Source organism: Canis lupus, chromosome 1, assembly GCF_048164855.1.
Source record: "Canis lupus baileyi chromosome 1, mCanLup2.hap1, whole genome shotgun sequence".
Lineage (NCBI taxonomy): Eukaryota > Metazoa > Chordata > Mammalia > Carnivora > Canidae > Canis > Canis lupus.
The window spans coordinates 119547740-119566040 of record NC_132838.1 but is presented as its reverse complement, the minus strand read 5'-3'; the positions used below and the strand labels follow the sequence as shown (position 1 = coordinate 119566040).

General features: G+C 52.8%; 1 protein-coding gene across 2 annotated transcripts in view; it reads right to left on the bottom strand.

The window, feature by feature from the left end:
- The window catches only part of RHPN2 (rhophilin Rho GTPase binding protein 2), a 57869-nt gene extending 43482 nt beyond the window's left edge, over positions 1-14387 (bottom strand). Inside the window, exons 1-2 of one of the 2 annotated variants that reach the window (XM_072782450.1) lie at positions 14242-14387; positions 1797-1912 (exon numbers count right to left, since the gene is read on the bottom strand). In XM_072782450.1, the coding sequence (XP_072638551.1) occupies positions 1797-1912; positions 14242-14310 (185 nt within the window). In that variant the 5' untranslated portion in view covers positions 14311-14387. Of the gene's footprint in view, positions 1-849; positions 1066-1796; positions 1913-14241 lie in introns of those variants that run through there. The other variant, XM_072782460.1, reaches the window with a different exon arrangement.
- Positions 14388-18301: the final 3914 nt, after the last annotated feature.

The window sequence follows — 18301 nt, the reverse complement described above, 5'->3', positions numbered from 1 at the left end:
AATAAAGAAAATCTTTTTTTTTTTTAAAGATTTATTTATTTATTTATGATAGACCTAGAGAGAAAGAGAGGCAGAGATACAGGAGGAGGGAGAAGCAGGCTCCATGCCGGGAGCCCGACGCGGGACTTGATCCCGGGACTCCAGGATCACACCCTGGGCCAAAGGCAGGTGCCAAACCGCTGAGCCACCCAGAGATCCCTGAATAAAGAAAATCTTAAAAAAATAATAATAAGGAGGTGAAATGTGAAATATCCTAAGTTTCGCAGTGTCTTCCAGTAATAACCTAGCTTCCATCCTGTTACAGGAGTAGCTAGAGAAGAGGTTCCCAGAACCCTGGCCGCCCCAGGACTCGTGTTCTCTGTTAGTCCACGCCTATCGGTGCCGACACAAGGCACAGCACCGTCGTTCCTGAGCCAATGGTACGTGATTCCATCTTCTGGGCCTTTGCAGGAGCTCACAATAAAATTGAATGAAAGTAAGTCCTGCAGTCCATAAAAGAACATCCAAACACGGAGGGGGTAACATGACGAGTAAGAGTCACCTCCACCCCCATCCTGGGTCTTGCTCCCAAGAGATGATTCTCAAGGCTTCTTTCTCCACCTTTTCTGGAAAACATGTATTTGCACAAAAGCAAATGCACAAATCCCCGAAACACATATGCAGGGTGTGGTGTCGTGCATCTTTCTGTTCCCCCACTTAGTATCTCAGACATCTTTCCCAGGGAGCACATACAGAAGGATTCAGACGCGAAGCTATGCTAAGTGATGATCAGAAACCCTCCCCCTGCCTTTCCTGGGTGCTCAGGTGAACGGCCCGTGTGCAGGAGCTGATCACACTCCTTGTGCCTACCTGTGACCGTCAGAGTACTGGCGCTGTTACGAACACCTGGCTTGGTGTATTTGCTTTTCCCAACCACCTCTGAGCAGCCTCTGGGCGCCCAAAGGCCTCCGACAGCGCAGCTGACCCACTGGGAACACCCAACAGCCATATCCTGCCAGGTTTCCAGGTGCCCGGCCAGGTTGCCGGGTTCCAGGTCCCCACGAGCGCCCCACGTCCCTTTCCGAGGCTGCAGGAGGCGCCTGTCTCACTCGGCCGGGCAGCAGGCACAGTGTGTGCCCTGATTACCCAGGGCAGGAGGCGGCACGAGGGCTGCCACGCGTCACCCCCCGGAACTCTGGCGGAAGAAGAAAGTCTGTATTCTTCATAAAGAAGAGGAAGCTGGCAAAGTGTCCCACGTTGCACCGAAGGGTGTGGGGAGGGCTCCCAGCCGCCTCTGACACAGGTGAAGTGTCACTGAGTCCTACGCTTGATAAGTAACTATTTTGCCACCAGAGCCTAATAACGAGTGCCCCAAGGCCACGGGGCTGTACTGGGCCTGTATTAGAGGGACGGACGCTGGCAAGAAAAATGCCCCACTCCCTTCCTCCGGCCTTCCTTTCCTTTATACACCCAACAGTCACCGAGCAGTGATTCTAGGCCAGGCACAGTGTCTCCACTAGGCCACAGAGAAAACAGACAGACAAGTTCCCATAGAAAGCAGGGAATGTGATCAGTGGCTTCCCCCCCTCCCCGCCTCCCAATCACACAAACAGCCTGGGTAAAATACTTGTCTTTAACATAATCAAGCTCTAGGCCAGGAAGGGCCTGCTCCAGGCACTGGGAACAAGGAAGGAACCCCCAGAGTTTAAAACCAAGAGCTAGCGTGGAAGCTGGGCAGGCCTGGGAGTTTAGGGATGATGGATAGGCCCCGGGAGAGGCGGACTCCCCACTGAGGCAGAGGAGTAGCAGTCACTTACTTCAGGAGGTTTTCTGCTCCCGTTCTCATCCGCACGGCTTTCAGGATCTGCTGGTTCAAGGCAGCCCTCTGATTCTGCAGTTTGCTCCGGCCAGTTTGCGCAAGGGGATTGCAACCCTAAGGGAAAATGAGAGAGAAACCTTTAGAGGTCCGCCACTCTAAAACCGATGACAGCTTTACGATAACAGAAACGTCTTCAAAACTAACCTGTTCTGAAAAGTAACATCAAGACGGCAAAGACATAAGATATCGAAAAGTATAAAAGAAAACAAAAGTCACTTATGGCAACGAGATTCCAAATACATTGTTTTGGCCCCCCTGCCCACGTATTTTACCCATAGTGTTACTTTTCACGTTACTGCTGTGCTGAGAGTTCCCAAGACAAGCCCCGTGTTCGGGGACTCACTAGGACTCACAGGACTCAGCACGTAACTGCACTCACAGCTGCATGACAGCAACCTAGTAAGGACACAGCTGGATCACAGGGGGAAAGACACAGGTAAAGGTTGGAGCAATCCACGCGCGGGCTCCCTTTCCCATGAAGGGTCACATAGAACATATTCTCCCCCCAGCAACAGAAATGCAGCGACCGTGTGTAGGATGTCACCGCCCATGCTGGCCCATCAGGAAAATCAATGCCCGGGAATTTTCCTGGGGACTGATCCCAAAGGCACCCCCTGCTAGTGTGTACCCAGATTCTAGACTCCCAGAAGGAAAGGAGGTATCCATCATAAACCACATGGTTTGTGCCAATCTTATTATCAGGGGATACAGGGAACTCTTCAAGAGCCACTTCCCAGATGCCAAGGAGGGGCCAACCTTTGTAAGCAGCCCCCCACCCCCTCCCCAGAAAGTATTTTTTATAATCTCTGCCAAGTTGATATGCAAAAACAGGTGTCCTGTTCTTCCAATTTGCGATTATTATTGGTAAACTTTTTCTTTCATTTATTAACTGATCACTTGAATTTCTTCTTCGGTGGACGGTCTGTTCATTGTTTCCTAGAGTAACTGGACTGCAGAGTTTCATTCCGAAAAGTTTAAGATCAGAGTAAAAGTTTCATTTTAACCTACTAGTGTGCTTCCCACCCCGGCAGGTAAAAGCCCTGGGAGCTGAGGGAGGGCTCCATTCCTTTTGAAGTTTATCTTTTTACATTCTGCCCATTGGGGGGGGGGGCTGTGGTTACCCCCAGGGGGTGGCTGGTGGGCAGCACTCCTGGAGGAGACGCCCTTTCTCTGCAGCTGTTCCCCTGCCATTCAGCTCTGCCCCACCTCTGCCCAAGCCATGGCCTTCACCCCAACGAGGGAGAAGTTATTCAGAACCCTAATCTTCTCAGGGATTCCCCGTATCAGTGCCCTTTGGACCAGTGGGTCAGAAACGAGTTCCGTTCCTCCTTCCACAAAGATCTCGTTCTCACTTGCCAGCAGGTCACCACCCACCAGCCCCCCAAGTACAAATTACACAGATTTTCAGAATCCAAGTTGGAATGGTCTTACACGGGACGCCTGGGTGGCTCAGTGGTTGAGCGTCTGCCTTCGGCCCAGGGCGTGACCCCTGGGTCCTGGGATCGAGTCCCAGATCGGGCTCCCGGCGAGGAGCCTGCTTCTCCCTCTGCCTGTGTCTCTGCCTCTCTCTCTCTGTATCTCTCAAGAATGAATAAATAAAATATTTAAAAAAAAAAAAAAAAGAAAAAAAAAAGGAAAGGTCCTACAGTTAACCCCTTTCAAACCATTCAATGACCTCTGATTTAAAATGAAAATCAGGGAACTGTCTTTTTGCAGATAGGAGACTGAAATGTCTTTCATGTGAAGCTAACTGAATATGAGAATTCTAAAATAACAGCCCGCCTCTTTCCTTTCCACTTTCCAAAATTACGATCAAGGGATGGTTTGATCCGACTCAAAATCACACGGTTTCACCCAAGCTGTGTTCCATTTTACAGAGAAGCTTTAATAACAAATTCCTTTATGTACATATTCCCAGGGCTAAGATAAGCAGCCATTCCAGCTCACGGATAAGAACTTTTTCCTGCTCCTATACTTCACCCAACTTCTGGCTGGCCCACAGATGTGGAGTCAAGTTTCTAGATAAGACATAGGAATGCTCAGGATTAGATATGACTGAGTAATTGGAAGCAAAACGACATTACTTCTTACTGACAGGTAGGAATGCTGGGCCAGCTGGAAACACTAGGAACCCACAAGACTCTCTGGAAGCTTCTTGTAGCCCCGTGAGGCAAATCTGGGCAAGACTGTGGTAAAGACCCCCTGGCGTCCCGGGAGGCTGCTAGCTGTCCACCTGCCCCTGCTGGTGGGGACCCACACCCTCGCCCATGCCTTCGTTCTTGGTGGGTTCACAGCAGGATACAGAGCAACTGCAAACTGGAGGGGTTGTGCCAGGGTCCCAGGCAGCACCTGCCACACCTGTTTAGCCTGGGAACTGGAAGCAGGGGTGGGGTGAGGGAGTGGGGAGGCTGAACTATCGGGCCTCGAGGATCATGGTCTACAAGGCCTACAGTGAAGTGAGTCTTTCTGCCATGCGGAGTCTGTTGGTTCCCTCCCCAGACTAAGGTGTGGGCATCTGCATCGACCTTAAAATGCTGGAGGGATGATCCAGCAGCCAACACCCAGAAGAGCAAGTATACTAAGTACTTGCCTCAACTTCCTCACCCGGCCAATATGGTCCCTGGTACAGCCTCCGAGATCCCACGCTTCTGAGGCTTGCTGGTTAGGTGAGCTACTCAAGATTCTTGGGGCGGGGAGGGTGGGAGCAGGACTTAAGCCCATGTCCCTGCTGCCACTCTCAGGTGGGAGCTGTGAAGCAGCCAGCAGTAGGAAAGCAGGGGGAATGTGGGGACGGCTCTCCTGCAGACCCCAGACACCCCTTCTGTGCTTCCCAGCTGAGGGCTGCCCAGCATCGCTGAGCATCCCCTTCGGGCACGGTCCCCTGGTCCCACTCCTCTCCTCTCCCACCTCGCAGCCCTCGACAGTCAGGGATGGTAACTAAATGCACCCCCATCTCCTTTCCAAAGAGGAAGAACACTGATCTCCTACCTCGTCAGCTGGAAATTGAAGGGCCCTGGCCCTTGAGATGGACTCAGAGTGAGCACTTGATGCAGGATAATCAGAACCCATCAGGAAGGGGTGTCTGGGGGGCTCAGCTGGTTAAGCATCTGCCCTGGGCTTAGGTCATGATCCAGGGGTCCTGGGCTCGAGCCCCGGAGTCAGGCTCCCTGCTCAGCAAGGAGTCTGCTTCTCCCTCTGCTCCTCCTCCTCTCCTAACACCTGCCTGTGCACACTCTGTCAAATAAATTTTTAAAAGTCTAGGGGCACCCTGGGTGGCTCAGTGGTTGAGCATCTGTCTTTGGCTCAAGGCATGATCCCGGGGTCCTGGGATCAAGTCCCACGTCGGGCTCCCCGCAGGGAACCTGCTTCTCCCTCTGCCTGTGTCTCTGCCTCTCTCTCTGTCTCTCATGAATAAATAAAAATCTTTTAAAAATAATAAATAAATAAAATATATTTTAAGAAAAGAACCCATCAGGAAGATGCCATAATTTTCCCCCCCTGGACTTTACCACCAGCGAGGGAGTGTCTCCCCAGAAATGAATACCAATCCAGGGGGCACACAGCTGAGAAATGCTGGTAGTAGCAGTTGAGCCCTAGACCAAGCCAGGCCTGAAACCATTCCTTTGCACCGCTCAGTTACCAGAGCCAATGTATTCCCTTTCTTGCCTAAGCTAAGCTACTTTTTTAAAGTTGAGGCATATTTTACACATAATAAAACACATAGATCCTAAATACACAGTTCAGTGGTTTGGGACAAATGTATAAACCTCTGTAACCACCACTGCAATCAAAATTAGAGCATTTTCATCACCCCTACCCCCCGCCCCCATACTCTGGTTTCTATCACCACAGACTTTTGCTTGTTCTAGAACTTCAGATAAATGGAATCATACAGTATAGACTCCTGTGTTTGGCTTACTGTGCTCAATACTATGCTTTGAGATCCATCCACACTGTTGTGCTTCTCACTGGTCTGTTCCTTTTTATTGCCGAGTAAAATTCCATTGTAGGGATGCTCCACTTTGTGTTTGTGTGTCACGTTGGATTGGAGTTTTCTGGCGTCTGCAACTAATCCTTTCATTAGTCCTAATTAGAATAAGTTCACCTAGAGTGAAAACTCCATTTGTCAACATCCCCCTGGTGTGACCTTTGTGTCTAATCACACTGCTCGGCTGGGAAACAAGTATTCTAAAAGCAATACCCAGGGCACCAGGGTGGCTCAGTGGTTGAGCATCTGTCTTGGGCTCAGGGTGTGATCCTGGGGTGCCGGGATCGAGTCCTGCATCGGGCTCCCCGCATGGAGCCTGCTTCTCCCTCTGCCTGTGTCTCTGCCTCTCTCTCTCTGTGTCCCTCATGAATAAATAAGTAAAATATTAAAAAAAAAAATTTAAAGATAAAAGCAATACCTAGGCACAACCTGGAGCACTTAAGTTGCAAGGAAAGAAAAGATACTCAACCCATATCTGCAAAGACAGACCTAGGCAGGGTGAAAGGCAAGGCCAGGCCACCCAGAAGGCAGATGCAGAGGGAATAGACCAGTTCTCCTTCCCAACTGGGGCCCCCCACTCACATCAGTGCCTGGCGCCTGGCTCCCCTCGCCCCAGAGAACCAGCACGGGCTCTTCTTCCACACAGCCTGTAAGAGAAAGCTTACACACTCAGATGTTTCTGCAGCAAACCGAGGGCCCAGTGTGAACCCGGGGTCTCCAGGTCAGGTGTAAGACGGAGCATGGGGTCACAGGGCAGGGTCTCCTAGCTACAGCTCCTCGCACGGGGCAGGGGAAGGAGGGTGCTTTTTGCAGCTCCTGTGGCACAAAGATGATTTCCCTGCCTTTCTCACTCCTTCTGAGTTACGCAATCCCTCCCTCAACCACCAAACTCTGGAAAGCAGGGCTGCTTGTGAGGGAGCCAGAAGCTGTCAACCAGAGAGCACCGAAATAGCAGGCAGCAGCCTGCAATACACACATGCATCTAATTTAACTTTTCACCATGCTGGAGGTTCGGGGCAGGCTGGATGAACAGAATCTAGCTTTTCCTTGTCCCTAAAAATTACAACGTAAGTCCGGCACTTTTCAAGAGCCCTCCTGCCCTTCCAGGATCTCTCTGCCAGGCATTGGGGCTGCGCAGCGGGGAGCACCTGCTTGTCACTGGCATCCCCAACCACTGGCACGGGGGTGGGAGGGAGGCTGCACAATATGAAATCAAGACTGGGCCATAATCCTGAACTGAAAGCTTCCTTCAGTCACTTCAAGGAGTCTTTACCAACACCTCCTGGGTAAACCACTCACAGTTATTTTCCAATGTGTTGAATGACTAACAAAAACTTTTAGAATCACCAAAATTTCCATGAATCAGGTACATTTCCAGCCCCGAACGAAGGACCCGCTTATTTCACCTGGTAGGACGCACTCACCCACAGCTAATGGTTCTCGTCTACAAAGTACGTCTGTGTGGGTGAGGGCTGTAGATGTGTAGATGTGTGATTGTACACTTCTGTAATTACCTTTTTTTTTTAAGTTTATTTATTTTTAAGATTTTTTTTTTTTTTTTTATTCTTGATAGACACAGAGAGAGAGAAAGAGAGGCAGAGACACAGGCAGAGGGAGAAGCAGGCCCCGTGCCGGGAGCCCAACACAGGACTCGATCCCGGGACTCCAGGATCGCGCCCTGGGCCAAAGGCAGGCGCCAAACCGCTGAGCCACCCAGGGATCCCCTAAGTTTACTTATTTTAAAAAAAATTATTTATTTATTCATGAGAGACACAGAGAGGCAGAGACACAGGCAGAGGGAGAAGCAGGCTCCCTGCAGGGGGAGCGGGACTCAATCCCAGGACTCCAGGATCACGACCTGAGCCAAAGGCAGATGCTCAACCACTGAGCCACCCAGGCATCCCAGTTTATTTATTTAAGTCACTTCTATGCCCAACGTGGGGCTTGAACTCACAACCCCGAGACTTAAGGATCATATGCTCCTCTGATGGAGCCATCCAGGCCCCCCCTTAATTCCTTTTTTCTATAATTACAATAATTCACGTTACTTTTATAATGCAGGTAGTATTGGACAAAAAGAAACTACTTCTGAGGCTCTCGATCACCTGCTCCTTCCTCATTACAACCCAATCAAAACCTGGGACTTTCTAAGGGCAGATGGCCACAGTGAAGCGCGTGGGTCTGACTGGAAAGGCCAGAAGGACTCGCACCCCCCACACCCCATCCTGTCCCTGGAGCTGCAGGCAGATCTCGCTCCCAGCCAGCACCCCTTGCTGCCCACTCTGCCAGCCACCCCACCCCGTGGCTGGGCCGCACCCGCCATTCTACTGTCCCCTGTGGCCACCTCCAAGGCAGCGTTTCTGTCACGAGACCCTGGCACCTGAGCCAGCCAAAGGAGGAAGTGGTGACGAGGCTAAGGCCAATGCTTGGTATCAACAGGTGGTGCCTTGGGATCCATCCAAATGGCCCCAGGACGCAGGGGACATTTATAGTGTTACAGCTAGCCCATCACGCTGATTCTCCTCTGAGTCACCCTGAAAACTCTGTTTCTGCCAGGCGACCCCTCCCAGCCAGGATCCCGTAAGGCGAAGAGCCTCTGGGCTGGTGGTGAGCACCTGTGCAGCGAGGCAGACGCTCACCAAGGCCATGATCAACCCGGAGCCAGCCTGGCCTTCAGGACCTGGCTCAGACCATGCTGGTGTATGGGGTGAGGAGGGGGGCAGCATCACCAACTTTCACATCTCTCCTCCCTCCCTCCCCATCTGGGGAAGGACTGAAGCTCCAAGGGGATGGGTCCAGATACCTGGAGGGACATTATCACGGCCCAGGAAAGCTGGAGCTGAGGAGCCCCCATAACCCACACTGTGTTCTGCAGACCCAGCCCAACAGAAAGCTTCCCCACACACAAGTGTGCTCATAATTATATGATGTGCACACGTGTCTAACACAGAATTACACTTCCCTAAGATGAATGGTGCAGGCCAAGAAGTAGGAGGAGTTTTGGGGGTTAAAAAAAAAAAATCTTCCTTCTTTGCTGGAGCCTCAAGAAAGCCCAGAGCAAACAGGGACCATAAACCAGGACACGATGAACCTTGGGGCCCCGTCCAGCCTGGAGGTTTCTGTGGACAAGAAACAACTTCTCCTCCAGCTCTGGGGTAAAAACAATGGAGCTAAATTCATTTCGGGTCATTAGTGTTCCCAAAGGATGAAGAGGCCGAGATAAGGACAGACAATACTGCACTTTGTCCTGATTCTCTCCTTCCCCACGGTGCTCAGACCCTTTCATCCAGGGCCCTTTCAACAGCCCCGGGAAGGGCTTTCTCCCGTTTTTCTCCAGCTGGTTTTCTCTTGGCCATGAACAGGATTTCCTGCGGGTTTCAGAACGACAGCACCCAGAGAGCTCAGGAGACAGGACCTGCTCTAAATGTTCCAGAAACTTACATTCCTCTGCATCAACTATAGGCCAAGAAGACACATTCTTCCATTCTCCCACACTTTCCTCAAGATGAGCATGAAACTCATTTGGGAAAAAGCAGCTCCATTTCCACTGGTCTTTAAGAAAGTAACGTATAGTTCTAGAGCTTGTGCCTCTATGTAAACATATTCACGTAAAGGAAAAAAAAAAAAGAAAAACCAGAGAAGACAGAGAGGAGGGAAACACATTGCAGTCGACCACAAAGCATTCGGTCTTTTTTTTATTTGTTTTTCATTTAGAGACACCGCCCTCCCCCTGCAGCTGCCAGTCCAGGAGGCCAGAGTCTACACTGACGGGGTCTGTGCCTGACCAGGGGCCAAGCTGTGTCCGTGTCCCCGGGCTCTGTACGCCCAAGTGCTACACGACCCCAAGAAGGCCCTGATTTACTGGGGACCTCCCTCTCTGCCAACGATTGTTTTGTACATTCAGGTTCCAGGCCCTGCTGGCAGAGTGAGCTTTTGGGCAATTGTGCAAGTCATACAAAACAGCTGAAGCTCTAAATATGGACCATGGACACCCACCTCCCCCCAAACCCCTGAAACACACTTTTTGCTCTGTGTTCTAAAGCAAAGAAGCTGAGTCCCATTCAAGCAGGGCCTGAGCTATCTGGACAAGGCGCTGACTCCCAGCACTGCCCGCGCCCCAGGACACGCGGAGCCAAACTGGGAGTCCAGTCGGCCCCAGCATCTGACAGGGGTCACGCTCAGAGCCGTCACTCAATAAATGCTTTCTGAATGAATGGAGCAGAATGGGATTTTCAAGAAAAAAAAAAAAGGTAGGATAGAGCACAGGATAAAAGAGCAGCCTGATTTTAGCAGCAGTTAATTCGACCCTCTAAGTGTGTGCAAAATCTCCCAAGTTCGAACAGGGGATGGAGGGGCCCACCCTGGGGCAGCTCCAGTCTCAGGGGTCCTCACGTCCTGCCTCTGCTTGGCTCACCCACCCAGTATGTACAGCAGCTGTTCCCAATCCCTGCCCCGCCCCTCACCTCCTGGGACCCCTCCAGAAAGCTGTTCCCTTTCTCCCCCAAATCTTCAACCTGCCCTCCACCCTGAACTCCTGTACCACCTGCTATAAGAAGGCTCTAGGGGATCCCCAGGTGGCTCAGTGGTTTGGTGCCTGCCTTTGGCCCAGGGCATGATCCTGGAGACCCGGGATTGAGTCCCGCATTGGGCTCCCTGCAGGGAGTCTGTTTCTCCCTCTGCCTGTGTCTCTGCCTCTCCCTGTGTGTCTCTCATGAATAAATAAATAAAATATTTAAAATTTTTTTAAAATAAATAAATAAATAAATAAAATAAAATAAAATATATTTTTTTAAAAAGGCTCTAGGGATCCCTGGGTGGCACAGCAGTTTAGCGCCTGCCTTTGGCCCAGGGCGCGATCCTGGAGACCCGGGATCGAATCCCACGTCGGGCTCCCGGTGCATGGAGCCTGCTTCTCTCTCTGCCTGTGTCTCTGCCTCTCTCTCTCTCTGTGTGTGTGACTATCATAAATAAATAAATTAAAAAAAAAAAAGAATGGTTAAAAAAAAAAAGGCTCTAGACTTCCCCATTCTGAAATAAACCTGCCTTCTCTCTCCTATAACCCCCATCTCCCTCTGGCTATCACCTCCTCTGCTTTTCTCCCCTCTGCACCCCACCACATTTTGCCCCTGACTCTACCCACTTATGAACCAACAACCCCCTAAATAACTGAAACCAGTATTTTCCAGCGCTCTTCTGACTTGTCAACCTCACCTCTCCACGAAAAAGACTCCTTTCAGTTTCCTTGACACTGCAGCCCTCCTGGCTTGCCTCCAGCATCCCTCTGCTGGTCCCTTAAGTGGAAGTATTGTTCCCTTCTGTCTTGGGCCCTCTCACAACACCCCAACTGCTTCCCATACTGGTGCCCTCTCTAAGCTGCATCTCCAGCCAGGGTACTCTCATAGCTGCCGGGTCTGTGGAGTGCACTCCCCTGTGAGACCACCACTCGGATATGTCATGGGGGCCTCAAATCCACCTGCCCTACACCAGCCTCTGGGTTCCCCCACCTAAGTGAGGTGCCTGCCCAGGTACCTAAGGCAGACACTTCAGATTCATGTCATTGGCCCCTTCCGCACCACATCCTGTCCATTAGCTCCTCGCATCCCCGCTGCCACTACTGGGGCTCATCACTCTGACCTCCTCACTAGGATCCCTGTCTCCAGTCTGGACCCCTGGTTTGAGTGAGGGGTGCAGGCTGGCGGTTAGGATGGGTGGTGAGGTTGTGTTTACACAGCACTTTATAACTGAAAAGTCACCAATGGGATCAGAGTAGGCAGGGCAGAGATGATGGAAATTTCAACTAACTAACCCCCTAACTCCTTCCTGGCCTCTCCCCCATCCCCCATTCACAGATCACTCAGCTTTCTGGGACATGAATCTTTCACACATATGCTCCTTCTAAAAAACACTCTGATGGATCCCTGAGGGTCCCTGCTTCTTAGCTGGATGCATGGCCCTGAACAACCTCCTTCCCACTTACTTCCACACCCTAAAGGATTCCTTCACAAGTGCTCCCAATTCATGCCTTCGCCCATGCTGTTTCCTCTACCTGAAGCGCTCTTCCTCCCCTTTTCACCTGTATAACATCCTCCTTTCATCCAGGGAGCATTCGTTTTAGGTCAAACTGGCTCAGATCACAAAAGTGAGAAAGGTTCAACGTCAACACCTTTTATTATTCTGGTACAAAGAACATCCTTACTAGACCTCCTTTTCAAAAGAGACGTTTCTAATTGTAAACCAGTGTTTCACCTTATTTTGTGCCCACAATTCTCCTATTTACCATCAGAGAAACTGCACCTAAAAACACCCAATCTGGGACGCCTGGGTGGCTCAGCGGTTGAGCGTTTGCCTTCGGCCCAGGCTCCCTGCATGGAGCCTGCTTCTCCCTCTGCCTGTGTCTCTGCCTCTCTTTCTCTGTGTCTCTCATGAATAAATAAATAAAATCTAAAAAGATAAAAAATAAAAAAATTGAAAAATAAAAACACCCAATCTCTCATTGTCTCCCAGGTCCCCTGCCTACAGGGCCATCTTTCCTGTGCACACCCTCCCCTGGAAAACCTGTTCTGGAAGACAGAATGTAACCCTTACAAGTGTTCTTTTTTTTTTTAAAGATTTTATTTATTTATTCATGAAAGAAAGAGAGAGACAGAGACAGAGAAAGGGGGAGGGAGGGAGAAGCAGGCTCCACGCAGGGAGCCTGACATAGGACTCGATCCCATGTTTCCAGGATCAGGCCCTGGGCTGAAGGTGGCGCTAAACCGCTGAGCCACCCGAGCCACCCGGGGTTCCCCCTTATAGGTGTTCTATATCCCTTCCTCCCCTCCCTCTGTCATTTCCCCCAAATGCTGCTGTGGGTACAGACTTGCACCTGGTGAGAGTACAAATGATTCAGGGAGGAAATGAAGTCCTGGGAAGAGACAATAAATTGCTGGAGGCTACACAGGAATTTTGTCAGGGTGGCATTCAGGTTCCGGGGGCCTTAGGACCAAGATCTAGGGATTCCCAGGCCCCACCTCCTTCTGCAATTCCATGGCCTGTGATCCTCTGTCCCAAATGCCACACATAATTAGAAGTTATAATCCTGTAATTCCATGATGACATCTTTGAACTTAAATATACCTTAAAACTACTCTCTCTCTTTTTTTTTTAATGCTAAAAGCAATTTAACCAAAAAATTTTTCCCACTGCACCCTCACCTGTTTCTAGTTCCCCTCCTTTCCTGCCCATCCCCTGGGGCCCCTGCTCACCCAAGAGCAAAAGCCCAAAGGCTGGGTCACGTGGAAGAAGGAAGATGCCAAGATCATTAACCCACTGGATCGTTAGGCTTTGAACAATTAAGAATTGATTGTCCTGTGGGAAGCAGTTTCACTTCCCTATTTATAATTAGGCACCCTGCCTTCTGTCCTATAAGTTATATTAAAAAAGAAAAACCACACACACACACACACACACACAAACAACCCAACAATCTCAACCTACTCAGTCAAACCTGGCTAACCTCCAAAGGCTATTTTTAGCCTTGCTAGAACCTCCAAGGAGGCAGTGTCACCGCGTCTCCGGGTTCCAAAGCATCTTTGCACGGCAGGCCTGGCCACCTGCGGCCACCGCAGCGCCCCCGCCGTGCGGCCTGGGCCGGGTTCTGAGGGACAGGGCTGCAGGGCCGCGATCCCAGGCCCGGGGCGCGGTGTGAGGGTCGCGGGGTCGCACCCACCTCCCGGGAGGCCGCACTCCCCGCGGGTCTCTGCAACAATCAGGTAAATCCGCTCCGGCGCAAGGGGAGCAGGGGCGAGGCCGCGCCCTCCCGCCTGCAGCGTGCACCCCCTCCCCGGGGGCTCGGGGCGGGAAGGAGGGCAACGCGCGAGGTCACCTCCCACCCACAGCTCTCCCTGCCTGCTCGAAGTCGGAGAAGCGGACACTGGCAGCGTCCTGGAGGCAGGAGGAGAACGCGCGGCCACCCGGGGTGATCCCTTTCTCTCCACCCGCGCCCCGAGCGCGCGGGTCCAAGGTGGGCTCGAGCCCCAAAGTGCCGCCACGGCCGCGGCAAATCCCAAAACGGGGGATTGATTGATCCCTTCCACGGGGACCCCTCCTGGCCTCCAGCCTCCGCCGCCACCTGCGAGGGGCAGCCCCACGCGCCGCTCCCCGCCCCCGGCCCCAGAAACACCGGGACTGCGCCGCCGGGGACTCGGCCGCCCCAGCCCTCCCCGGAGCCTCCGCCCGGCCCGGCCCGGCCCGGCCCGCCCCAGGCCCGGGCGCCCCCTCCCCCTCCTCCCCCCTCCCCTCCCCTCCCCTCCCGGCCTGGTCGACCCCGGCCGCGCGCTCCCGCTGCGCCCTCCGCCGCCTGGGAGCGGGAGGGCCGGAGCTCTCCGCAGGCCCCCGCCCACCCCAAGCCGCCCACCTTCCGAAAGTAGCCGTCGCTCTCCTTCTCCAGCGGCTGGGGGGCCGCGGGCAGCAGCGCGTCGGTCATGCTGTCCGTGCAAGCGCGGAGGGCAGACTGAGCGAGGCTCCGCCGCGCGTCCGCCCCGGAGGGCGCCCGGACCCGCCCCCGCCCCGCCCCGCCCCGCCCCTGCAGCTCCGCCCCAGGGCAGGCCCGGAGCCTGGAGTCCCGGCCGGGTCCGCCGAGGCCCCGCCCCCGGCCACGCCCCCGCCTGCAGCTCCGCCCCAGGGCCGACAGCCTGGAGTCCCGGCCGGGTCCGCCGAGGCCACGCCCCCGGCCACGCCCCCGCCTGCAGCTCCGCCCCAGGGCCGACAGCCTGGAGTCCCGGCCGGGTCCGCCGAGGCCCCGCCCCGGCCACGCCCCGGCCACGCCCCAGGGCAGACAGGGAGCCTGGAGTCCCGGCCGGGCCCGCCGAGGCCCCGCCCCCGGCCACGCCCCGGCCACGCCCCCCGCCTGCAGCTCCGCCCCAGGGCAGACAGGGAGCCTGGAGTCCCGGCCGGGTCCGCCGAGGCCCCGCCCCCGGCCCCGCCCCCGGCTCCGGATTGGCCGGGCGGAGCCGCGCCCCAGGCCCGAGGCTCGCGGCGGGGAGACCCGGGGCCCCCGGGCGCCTCGCTCGCTTTCTCGGAGCCTCGCGGCCCTAATCCGGGCTCCGATGCTGCTGTCAGCCCTGGGGCGCAGAGGCGGGCCGGGGCCTCCGAGGCCGCAGCGAGGCCGCAGCTGGGGGCCCGGCGCCCTGTCTGGAGCCCCGGGGGTTGTGCGGTGCGCCCCGATGAAGTCGTGCCCCCTCCCTGGAGGAGGAGGATGCTCGGGGACCCTAGAGGGCGCGGCGGGAGTGCCTGCTGGACCCTGGGCCGAGCGGTCAGGAACAGCGCCCGGCTCGGGGGCCCGGGACCCTGTCGGGGACCCTGCGGGCCTTAGCGTGGCCACTCAGACCGGCCGGCGTGGCGGGCAACCCCGTTATTCCCCCACCCTCGCCGCGGAGCCTGGGCGGATCCCTGGAGGTCGCGCCCCGCGCTGGGGGAGCCCCAGAGAGTCTTGTGCCTGAGACACCCTGCGGATGTCCTGGGGTGCCTTTAACTACTACATGGGACCTCAGTTTTCTCAGCTGCAAAATGGGGTCAGGTCGTGCTCTTTCGAACTGGCCAAAGCTATTGCGACAAAGTGCATCTTAAAGCCCTTAGGCTGGCTTAGGAGCGAAAGGGGGACCCCTGGACTCACACCACCGTCCCACCCACCCACGCCCCGTTGACCCGTGGCCTCCGGGGGCAGATGCCGGGCGGACCCAGAGCCCAGTCCCTGAGGCGGGAGCGGGAAGCCCTCCACCCGGGGGCCCCGCCCCTCCCACCGAGGTCGTGCGGTCCCTAACCCCTCCCCACCGGGGGCCGCTTAAGCGCAGTTGCTGCTGCGTTTGCCGTCGCCATAGGTGCCGCAGGTAGAACAGAACACAATCTGCTTTCAAAGCAAGCCAACTATTTCCTTCTCTCCAAAAACAAAAGAAAAAAAACGGGGGTAGGGGACAGCGGAGAAGAAGGGGGGCGAAGCGTGTGCATCAGGGGTTGTTCAAGAGTTTTATTGATTTTTTTTTAATGAAGTGTATTTATTAGGAAGATAAACTCCAAATAATCACAAGTAGTTCTGTTGCATGTTCAAGAGTTTTAAAATAAATAGTGGCAACAATCAAGGACTAATGATCAAGCAAATGCAAAACAAAAACAAACAATACAACCAACCACACAAAAAAACCAAAAAGAACCCCTAAAACAAAAAACAAAACACCCTTCTCATCACTGCGGGCAGATTTTGAGGTGCCGCACAAGAAGAGACATCTCCAGAAAGGACTGTTTTGATTCTAAAAAAAAAAAAAGGAATCTGAAGAGTCCTAATCAGCTCAGGGCTAGGACAGGTGTTTGGGAGCTCTGACTGATTCAAAAACTCCCTGAATCTCTTAAGGTGAGAAATGAATCTTAAACTAATGTCAACATATGTTGGTCATCCTATAATAAATCCATTACCCTGGAAAGGCACCATGCCCGGGCTGGGGAGGGTTTGTTTGTTTTGTTTTTTAAGATTTTATTTATTTACTCATGAGAGACACAGAGAGAGGCAGAGACCCAGGCAGAAGGAGAAGCAGGCTCCTGGTGGGGAGCCCCACGTGGGCCTGGATCCCAGGACCCCAAGATCGCAACCTGAGCCAAAGGCGGACGCTCAACCACTGAGCCACCCTGGTGCCCTCCATGCTGGGAGTTTAAAAACAGTCCCTTCCGTTTCAGGGAGCTTAGGGTGGCAGGTCACTCTCTTCCTACTAACAATAATAAAGTTAATAACAGAACCTCTGCTCTAGCCAGAAAGTTCACAGAGATTATGTTTCATTTTCATGACCCTTCTCCAAATAAAAGGATGAAATAATTTCCATTTGACTCAGGAGAAGACCAAGGTTCAGCTAGGAGAAGTAGGCAAGGGCACACTCCCTGTTAGTGGCTCTAAGATCGGTTTTGATTCAATGGCTTTAGTCATTCCCTATCACCTTCAGATTTTTGTCATCTCCTACCACCTTGAAACTCCAATTGCCTTTGTCCATATATGTGTCACATATATGAACGATGTCACATTTGTCCACATATGTCCTCCAATGGTACATCTATGTGTCACTTACACTATTACTGACTTAACAGTTTTCCTTAAAATTACTCATTTTAGGGGCGCCTGGGTGGCTCAGGGGTTGAGCGTCTGCCTTCGGCTCAGAGTGTGATCCCCGGGGTCCTAGGATCGAGTCCCACATCGGGCTCCTCACAGGGAGCCTGCGTCTCCCTCTGCCTGTGTCTCTGCCTCTCTCTGTGTGTCTCTCATGAATAAATAAATAAAATATTTTTTTAAAAAAGAATTACTTTATTTAAACAAAGTTTATTTGAAAAGACAACTATGTCATAACCATTAAGTGGGAAACCAGAGGTACTTTGCCCTATGGGTTAGATACACATAAAAGTGAAACAGGGGGAGCGCCTGGGTGGCTCTGACTTCTTTGGCAAAGATCATGATCTCAGGGTCCAGGATGGATCCTCACATGGGGCTTCTTGCTGAGGTGGAGCCTGCTTGAAAGTCTCTGTCCCTCTCCCTCTGCCCCTCCCACTGCTTGCATGCTGTCTCTCTCTCAAATAAAATCTTAAAAACAACACAAAACAAAAGTGAGTACAGGAGCACTTGGGTGGTTCAATCAGTTAAGCTTTGGACTCTTGGTTTCGGCTCAGGTCATGATCTCCCCACTCAGGTTGTGATCTCTCAGTCATAGAAGCAAGCCCCACGTGGGGCTCCTCACTGAGGTGGAGTCCGCTTGAGATTCTCTCTTCCTCTCCCTCTCCCCCACACCTTCCCCTTGCATGTGTGCACTCTCTCTTAAAAAAAAAAAGTGAATACGGTGAATACCAAAATCTGTTACTTAATATAGCCTGATACCATTGCCTTCAGGAGCTGCTTTTTTAATTAAAAAGGAAGAGCAAGAAAAAGAAGCATAGTGTTAAAAACACACCAGCCCACCCTCAGGCTATCTCCTGGGCATCCACAGAGGAAAAGGAGTACTTTTCTGAGTGTCTCTCCATGGGGCTGTGCAATGATCAGATATCTCAATCGTTCTCATGGTTCATTACAGGGGGGGCCCATGGCCTGAACCCCATATCTCTGATCCCACTATGATCAGGAAATGAGAATTGATGTTGTTGACCCAATGGGAGAGTAACATGGAACCTTCCATTTGTCAACCCGCTGGTGGTATGCATCGTAAGAACTGCCAAGGAGCCCCTGTGCTCCTAACAAAAGAGTTGTTGTGGGAATTTCTTTTCTTTTTCTTTTTTTTTTTTTTTTTTTTTTTGGGAATTCCTGAAATAGGCAAAAGGTTAAAACCTGACCTGCAAACAACTGTTTTGTTAAATCCCCACATTACCCTCTGGCTGAGGTCAGTGGTTGGCTGTCCAGGAACCCAGTTCCTCCAAGTAAAACACAAATCCCACCACCTAATACCTGCTTGTTG